Consider the following 9098-nt stretch of genomic DNA (forward strand, 5'->3'; position numbering starts at 1 on the left):
TAAAGATTTGATAAAATAGTATCTACATATTAAGGTTTTAAAGACAATTTCAAACCAGGGCGAAGATGGGTTTTCAGCGATAATTTAACGCTCTTCTTTGATTGACTTGCCTGCCTGCCCGTCTCCCAAAGAAGCGACATTCAATCAGTGCTGCTGCAGTGCTTTGAAAAGGGGCCGTTGAGTGCTCCAGTGCTGTGCCATCGGCTGTCCATTCATAGTTGGTCAGGGATAGTGCTAATTGCTGGGTGCTGTCCCTGCCAGCTTCTGCGCCTGTCCCCAAGTGCCGCGCATAGTTGTCGCCCCATAATTGTGGCACCGCCGCCGAAGGCATCAGGAATCGGGCTGGGGCCATCATCGCCTCAGCCGTTGACTGGTTGTCTGTCAGCTGTCCATCAAAGCGTTGCCAAGTTGGTGTTAATGGGTGCCTAGAATGCGAGTGCCCCTCCCCGCCATCGAACTCCCATTCCAGCTCCAACACCAGCTCCCTGGGCTTGTTGTACACGAGGCTACGCATGTTTTTGCTTGTTGTCCTTCGGGGATTAAGCGTCAGGTTGGAGTAATTGCCGAGTGCTGAGTTTCCCTCTTGCTTCGCTTATTTCTCTTTTTTGCCTGGCATTTAATTTATTTTTGGATATGCTTAAAGTAAACGAAAGAAGCCACACAGACACACATGCACCCAAAACCCGGTCCACTCCGCTCAGCAGCAATGGAATCGATGCAGCCGCTCCTAACTCGTCGCCGACGGGGACTGGATCTCACCGCCTAGGGCCGAGAGCTCCTTGAGGAACTGCTTCGCGTTAGTGAGCGTGGAAGCACCATATATGATCCGCCTTTGCACATTTGATGTTTGCTTTTGTTTTATAAAGTCAACCAGATTCTGGTACTCTATGTAGTTGCCTCCGCCAACCATAAACACCACGGCGTCCTGGAATGGAGCCCGGTTCTTGGGCAGGACATCACCGCCCTTGAGAAGCTTGGGATCCAAATAAAGGTAGTCATCGGTCTCCGCGTTACTGCGGCACTCCATCACTTGCTCGGTGATCTTGGTAACTGGCAGATTCTGAAAGGAATTTGATATACGATCCAATTTTATTTAAAGAATTAAAATACTTACATGCCGTTTGACCACCAGATTCTTGACACCTTCCATAACGAAGGAGCTGCCCTGTGAGACGAGCTTAGTAAACATGGACACAGTCTTAGTGCCACCGCCCTCATACTGGGTGGCCTGACTGATGCCCGGTGAACGGTTCATGATACCTTTCCAACGCTGAACATACGCCAAAGCTGTCAGATCACAACCGGCCGCCTGCAGCGCCTCCTTGAGCCGTTCCTGCTCCGATTCGGGAAGCTGCTGGGCGCAGATAAAGTATATAATGTACAGGCGCAACTTGTCCTCCGCCTGACCAAACTCTCCATCTCGGAGCAGGTCCAACAGTGGCCTGTCCAGTGTCTGCTTTGACATCACCTTCTCTTCGATCTCGAAATATGAATCAAGTCGGCGTGCCTTGATGAAGTTAAGGATAGCAGTGGCGATCTTGGTATGCATGTCGATCAGTCGTTTCTTCTCCATCAGTTGGGGCAAAGAATTAACAGCGTTGGTCAGCCGAGCGGTGGTGTCGTTGACCAGCGAAAAGGCAATGTCCGACTCGCCCTCGATGCCCATGGAAGTCTTCAGGCGCTTAATCTCATCCTCGGAGTTGCGATAGGACTCTAGCTCCTCCTGAATGGCCTCGGCCACTGTGGGGAATGGACTGCCCTTATGCGTCATCCAGAACCGATCGTTGCGGTCCAAATCGCAGGCCTTAGGCTTCTTGCGGGCACCTAAAAATGGTTATTATATATTATTATTACAATGTAATGAGACATTTTACTTGCCCGCACTGGTTGTCTCATCCTCAACGTAAACCAGATTCAGTCCCAAGTCTAGGACGTCGTGCACTAGAGCCTGGTAGGACCAGGTGTGATGCAACGGCGTGGCCAGATCCATATTTCTGTCAAGCAGCAGCAGCACGGGTCGTTGAAAGCTGAAAACTCCGCCGCCGGCCTGCGTTGCATCCATATGGAACAAGTTGGCACGTGCATCCCAAAGGTTCTCGCGCAGTTTCTTTTCGAGCTTACGGGCCACCATTTCAGCGGCGCTGTTTCGTGGACAGCGGATGATGGGCACATTTCCCAAAGTCACAAATAGGGCGAAGAGAGAGTCCACGATGGAGTCCATCAGAACCTCCATCTCCTCATCGCGGGTATTGGCCCGGTTGATGGCGTAGTAAGAAAGCTGCTCGCTCTGCTGGTGCTTAAGGACGAAGAAGTCGTCCTCCAGACTGATGAAGTTCACATACTGATCGTAAACGCGATGGATGTTGGCCACGCAGCCGGCATGAAGGGCTGCTGCCGCCAGATTCTCGATTTTGCTGCGTGTTATTGGAGCCAGGAAGTTTAGGTGGTACACATCGTAAAGTCCGTTCGAAAAGTCCTGCTGAATCCTGTCAAGATTCTCGTCGGTGGGCAGGCAAAAGTATATAGCCGGCACATCGGGAATAGAGTCGCGATCTGAATGGAGTTGCCTGTGGGTAGAATAGAAATTGGTATAACATTGGATTCCTGTAGTATCCTAAGAAATTTACACATGCAGGGTCACGCCCAATTCTCGAAGTTCCTTGATAGAAATAATGGGAGATATTATGTCCTGGCCAACGCGATCATAGATCAGAATCTTCCAAACGGGCTCTGCAGCTAATGCCTTCGGCTGCTGCGAGTTCAAATTAAGCATCTGCTTAATGGCATCTAGAATGATAAGGAGAAAACCGATTAATTAAGTTTTTCCATTGGCAGGAGGCATTGTTTTTGCCGTTTCTCACTGATTTGTCGTTCCCGCAGGCTAAGCATTTTGTGGTCTTTTTATCGGCCGGCGATTCAAGTCGGTTGAGTGGATCTTTAATAAACTATGACCCTCTTAGTGGCTAAAAAACATAGTTTACAAAAAAACAACACGTCACAAGCGACTGCGGGACACGCGTTTTGGCCAGTTTTAGTGCATAGTAGTGCATCAGCTGTGATGTCAGTGTAATCGCTTGCGGTGAAAATACCAAATTATGATTTAGATACCACAGTAACTAAGACTTCATCAATGCGTATTATACAGTTTACTTGGTCCACCCTAATGATTCAAGAATCGCTGAACAATTGCTATTCAGCGATCGGATTTCATCTATTGTACCCCTCAAGCTTTTATTCTAGCTTCAGTTCTGCTTTACATGTCTTTGAAGACAGTTGCTCCAATAAAAAATACAAAATCCAGCTAGTGCCATATTTATATAAGGTATGCAATTCCGACTTGAGTTTGTTACATTATACAGATTGCCACGAAACCCTTCATTGCATAAAAATAAAGTTTTATTTATTATTATTAAAAAGAAGACTTAGGTTTACAAAACTTAAATCTACTGTAGGGGTAAAAAAAAAAAAGCTACCATTTAATGACAGACAATTTCACAATTTTATGCATTTTATAGCACTGTGATGCAAAAATAAAAAACCTATTTTTAGTTAATCTTAATAGAGCTTTTTAGAATTTATATAATCTTAAAACCTTTTTTATTTTAAAAAACCCAAGGATGAATCATTTCGATGTGCTTTTTATAGGTTCTTAATCGAGTCATGGATGTTACAGACTTGGACTGCAAACTAAAAGAGGCAGAGAAAAAAAACTTAGAACTAATTCAGAAGTTAAGTGAACTTGCAATCAAACTGATAATAAGAGATGAGCGAAATGCCGAGCTAGAATCCCTAGTCAAACACGATGAAAAGGATGGGATTCGAATAATAAGACATTCGGGAGTCGAAGACTTTGAAGCCGCTTTTGAAGATATTGCCTCTACCCAGTGCTGCCAACTTTTGACTAGCAAAAAAAGCTGTTTTAGACGGGAAGTATGGAGGAAAAAGCCAAAAAAATTATTTAAAAAATCCAAAAAAAAAGCTAAAACAAATCTATCGGGAACTGACACTTTTAGTCAAAAAGTAATGCAAAAAGTACAAATTTTCCGTAGTACGCAAATTGGCAGCCATGCCTCTACCGGTCCAGAATGGATGGTAATCCAGCGTCGCATCGATGGGTCTGTATCCTTTAACACGCTGAACTTCATGCACGATAGATGGTTTAAGCTTGGATTTGGAGATCTTACAAAAGAATTCTGGATTGGATGCGAAAAGCTGCATAAGTTGACTACAAGTCGTAGACATGAATTGTACATTCAAATTGTCGATTTTGAAGATGCCATTGCCTATGCTAGATATGATAACTTTGTGGTTGGAAGCGAAGACGAAGGTTACGCCCTCAAGTCCCTTGGAGAATACTCAGGAACTGCTGGTGATGCACTGTCTACCTCTATTCAAAAGAAATTCGTACACTCTGCCTGTTTTTATGAATTTTACGGCAGAACCTTTCATTGGTCTTGGTGGGACAAATCTCAATGGTAATTACTTAAATTGATATCGTATTAAGTATATTATCATTTTCTATTTTTTTAGCAACTTAAATGGCTTTTACCATGCAACCTCAATGAACCTCTCAGACGTAAACGGAATTTGGTGGAGTAAATGGAATGATAGGGGCAGACTTAATCTCAAGTCGTGCAAAATGCTCATCCGACCCTACCAAATGGAGTGAACGAACTATTTTTTGGAACATTTTTAACTTTGCAATTTATAATTTCATAAATGTTTTATAAATAAATAAATAAAAATAATAAAAAATAGTTCAATTGTAATTTTGGTACTACATATTTTTAGTATTTTTGGGGTTGCCGCATTGAGAAGTCTGCATTTCCAGCAGATGGGCAGTCCGCATTTTGGATTCGGTGTACGGTCACATCAATCAGCTGATTACGAAAAGTCACTTTCCAGAAAATTTTCCCCTTTTCGTCTGTCAGTTATTTTCATTTCGCATCAGTCGGGTTTCCAACTCGGCCGGGAAAAGTCGGGCAAACTACAGCTAAATTGTTCGGAATAATACGAGTGTTTTGTTGTTCTGTGCAGTTTTATTTAAGATTTAACGTGAGTGTAGTCCGAAATGATCCTGGAAGGGGAGCATCCGCAACAGCAACTGGCAAACGCGGACCATGCAGTTCACCAAACGCACCTCCGCTGGCGACTAACTCATAATAACGCCATTAATAAAACCCATCAGCGTTTCAGTTGCTCCGGTCGGGTCGTAAGTCGGAATCATTTTTTCAAGCGCAGTCGCGGTTTTTTGTGGTTCCTGCTCTGCAATTTAATAATTAGCGGTGAACGCGCCCGATGCCAGCTCCTCATCAACGTCCAAAATCAGGTGCGAACTAAAATTAATACTTTAAATGTCACAAAAGCAAAACGCAATAACAAAAAACAACGACGCTGGCAGCGCTGCCCATTTGTTTTTCGAACATCTCATTTCGAAAATGAGCGCGCCAAAACAAAACAATTCAAAATGCGAGAGAGTGAGAGTGCAAGAGAGGTGTCAAAGCAAAATAAATATTTCAGTTTGCAATCAAGTTTTAAAGGTTCTAAAGAGTATATTATTATAAATTTAATAGTTTAACTCTAAAAATAGCTTGAAACCAAAAGAACTAGTTAATGGAAATTAATCTGCTTAAAACTGTTTGCAGGGAGAAGGTTTAATTAGCGTCTAAAAACTCTGAAATTTAAAAATTCATATTCAGGTTTTCTAATTGTTATAAGTGGATACAAATACTATAATTCCAATGCTTTGAAACATCAAAGAAATTAATTTTTTGCCATCCAATAAAATAAATGCAGTTCAATGTCACCAAAATAACTTTCCCTTCCCTGACGTTTAATTTTTCCTCTGTGACAATTGTTGGCTGGGTTTGACTTGCTCAATATTGACACTTTGCTTTCGGCTTTTCCATAAATTTTAGATTAGTTGGCCAAAAAGCACCGGGCTTTGTAATGAAAACTGGCAGCCGCTTTCTGGGTCTCTCTCTCTCTATCTGCTCTATCTCTCTTGCACATACGGGGCCATATTTGTTTACATGTGACATCCTTCATTGTTCAGTCCTCTGTCCCTGGCCCCAAAATGTTCTGATGGCTCTCTTCCTCATCTCTTACTTTGCTCCACTTCCCCTCTATCTACTTCATCCTCCTACCTTCTCTCTTTCCACGGTTATTCTTTGTTTACATCCGCCTTTGTCCAAACACACGGAAAACCTAGCAGCAACAAGAACAAAAACAACAGAAAATAAATGTTTAGTTTTGACCGAAAATCCGTGTACCCTTGAAATCGTACTATTTTGTAAGTTAAAGTCAAATAACATATGAGATAAAATTCTGGAATTTATATATTTTTAAGCCAGTGTAAAACTTTTAAAATGTTTTAAACACTAGAGCAAGGATTATCACCAATCTATTTCCATTTTAATAAAATAGATATATTCTTGATATGTACTTAGACCGGCAAAAACCCAATATTTTATCTAATCTCAGAAACTCTTGTCCAAAATCGTAGTTCCTGGTGCAGAGTATAGCGACAATAGCACCCACAACCAACTTATTTGTTCATGTACACGTGTAAAGGGCGAATTTGGTTGTTGTTGAACTACATTTCGAGATGTTGGGGGTGGCGGTGACGGTGATGGTGACGAGAGTTCACTGCTTCGCTCTCATCCTGCCCTTTGCCAAAGCCCATCTCATCTCCGTTTTGTTTTCGTTGGCCCCTTATGTTTTCCTTTTTTTCTATTTTTCAACTCTCTTGACTCTAATTTGGTTCATGGCCGCCTAGCTTCAGGTACTGTCATAGTTAATTTAAGTCCTGACAACACAAGGAACCCCTGAGCACCATCTCATCTCATGACTGCCTTTGTGCCGCATTAATATTTTAGTTGGGTTGGGGAGGAATGCCAAGAAAGTAATTTAATACTTGTTGCTCTCTAATCCGATTTTTTGCAGGGTGGCGAGGTGATCCAGGAGAGTATTACCTCCAACATCAACGACGACCTGATAACTCTGGAGTTTCAGAAGACCGACGGCACGCTCATCACCCAGGTCATCGACTTTCGCAATGTAAGTAATGAACTTCAAGCTGTGAAAGGGAATCTGACACCCCGAACTAAAATTAAAATATATATTTCCCTTTCGGTTGCAGGAGGTTCAAATCCTTAAGGCCTTGGTCCTGGGCGAAGAGGAGCGCGGCCAGAGCCAGTATCAGGTTATGTGCTTCGCTACTAAGTTTAACAAGGGCGACTTCATCTCCTCGGCGGCTATGGCCAAGCTGCGTCAGAAGAATCCGCACACCATCCGTACTCCCGAGGAGGACAAGGGCCGGGAGACCTTCACAATGAGCAGCTGGGTGCAACTGAATCGCTCCCTGCCCATTACCAGACATCTACAGGGCTTGTGCGCCGAGGCCATGGACGCTACCTACGTGCGTGATGTGGACCTCAAGGCTTGGGCGGAGTTGCCAGGTGAGTGCTCTTTGTGGATATATTTTCAGGGTTGCGACACCCTGTTTGACTATGATTTCAAGAGTGCCGAAAGTAAACTCAGTAGGATTGCCAATTTTAATAGATAACTTACCAAATAATACCTAATATACCAAACCTCATTTAAGATAAAAGCATTTCCAAATATTTACTAAAAGTTTGCTATGTTGCGCCGAAAAATAAAAAAGTTAGACTGAAATCTCGGCAAAAATAATAAAATTTTAGAAAACTTGAGTGTAGATATCGGCAAGATCCTAGGGGAATTTTCCACTTTAAACTTTTTGTTTACGTTTTTATTTCGCTTTTCCGTTGTACCCCGGATCCGACAGGTTCCTCGATTTCCAGCCTGGAGGCAGCCACCGAGAAGTTCCCGGACACGCTCTCGACGCGCTGCAACGAGGTGAGCAGCCTGTGGGCGCCCTGTTTGTGCAAACTGGAGACCTGCATCGGCTGGTATCCCTGCGGACTGAAGTACTGCAAGGGCAAGGGAGTAGCCGGAGCGGACTCCTCGGGCGCCCAGCAGGCACAGCAGACGAATTATCGCTGCGGCATCAAGACCTGCCGCAAGTGCACACAGTTCACCTATTATGTGCGGCAGAAACAACAGTGCCTCTGGGATGAATGACGACGCGGCGAGCTGCAGCTGATGCAGATGCGCTGCTCCAGGAGGCGGAATGGGAGCGAGGATGACGCCAGTGCCACCTGCCCGGGCGAAACAAGAGCAGCCACGGCGGCGACAATAAATGGTGGGAAAGCAGGGGCAGCGGGGAAGGATAAAACGGCAGCAGCAACAACGACGACCAACAAATTACGCCAACTGCTTTTGTTGGTCCAGCAGCAGATGCCTTTTGCTCTGTGGAGTTTTCCGGTCCATCACATCTCCCAGCCCCAGACCCATTCTCGTTCCCAATCCCAATCTCAACATAAACCCAGGCAGCAGCATCAGCATCATTCTCAGGTTGCCCCCACTTCTCATCACCCGTCATCATCATCATTATCCTCGACATCATCCGCAATGGCCGCCATCGTTGCGTGATAATGAACGCTTGAAATACTCAACCTCCCCAACCCCCAACTACACGTCCAGGAAAAAACGAGTGTTGACACTTTTTCCGCTCACGATTCAAGATTCTGGACGCCGACATTTGAATGCAAGTCACTGGGTAGAGGTTGAAACACGGTAAAAAAGGAGTAAAACAAAATAAATGTAAAAATGTGCTTCTGTATACTATGTATATATATGTATATTTAACGATGATTAGCTTTTAGCCAGCTTACGTTCTACGCTTATGCCGGATTTCGTTTTAGACCTAGATTAGGTGTCCTTATTCAATTTAGCCAGCAGCAAGCTCTCTTGAATTAAAGGTTAAGCCCTTTTGATGGACCAACTGCCCTTTAACCTTTTTATAATATTATTTGCTTTATGAATTTTTGTAAAAATGTTCTTACAAATTCCTTACAAATTCGTTGAATCTTAGCAATTTATTGATTTAGTTATAATATTTTATCAACCGTTCTAGTTTGCCTATACCTTTTACTAAGGTATTTAGGAATATCTAACAATTTTTCCTTCTCTTTTCCTTTCCCAGCTTGCATCGCCTTTTTCCTCTTTCTGTATTT

The 9098-nt window shown here is 43.6% G+C and overlaps 3 protein-coding genes across 4 annotated transcripts; 2 read left to right on the forward strand and 1 right to left on the reverse strand.

Moving 5' to 3' along the window:
- Positions 1–599: 599 nt before the first annotated feature.
- LOC108111018 (protein sly1 homolog) lies at positions 600–3037 on the reverse strand. Its single transcript, XM_017220331.2, has 5 exons — positions 2862–3037; positions 2628–2787; positions 1879–2567; positions 1115–1824; positions 600–1060 (listed from the first exon to the last, which is right to left on the reverse strand). The coding sequence occupies exons 1-5, from the start codon at positions 2887–2889 to the stop codon at positions 728–730; spliced, it is 1920 nt and encodes a 639-aa protein (XP_017075820.1). The 5' UTR covers positions 2890–3037; the 3' UTR covers positions 600–727.
- Positions 3038–3079: 42 nt separating this feature from the next.
- Positions 3080–4732, forward strand: LOC108111019 (microfibril-associated glycoprotein 4-like). Of its 2 annotated transcripts, none has more exons than XM_017220332.2 (3): positions 3080–3322; positions 3646–4475; positions 4531–4732. In XM_017220332.2, the coding sequence occupies exons 1-3, from the start codon at positions 3131–3133 to the stop codon at positions 4667–4669; spliced, it is 1161 nt and encodes a 386-aa protein (XP_017075821.1). In that variant the 5' UTR covers positions 3080–3130; the 3' UTR covers positions 4670–4732. The 2 variants fall into 2 exon arrangements, with proteins under 2 accessions (XP_017075821.1, XP_017075822.1); XM_017220333.2 differs by having other exon boundaries at positions 3092–3322; positions 3617–4475.
- A 144-nt stretch (positions 4733–4876) lies between these two features.
- On the forward strand, positions 4877–8869 carry LOC108111041 (out at first protein). Its single transcript, XM_017220369.2, is given in 4 exon segments — positions 4877–5329; positions 6946–7059; positions 7142–7460; positions 7808–8869. Coding segments are annotated over 4 exon segments (1398 nt in total). The 5' UTR covers positions 4877–5071; the 3' UTR covers positions 8515–8869.
- Positions 8870–9098: the final 229 nt, after the last annotated feature.

This window comes from Drosophila eugracilis, unplaced genomic scaffold, assembly GCF_018153835.1.
Source record: "Drosophila eugracilis isolate 14026-0451.02 unplaced genomic scaffold, ASM1815383v1 contig_2152, whole genome shotgun sequence".
In the NCBI taxonomy this organism is placed as follows: Eukaryota; Metazoa; Arthropoda; class Insecta; order Diptera; family Drosophilidae; genus Drosophila; species Drosophila eugracilis.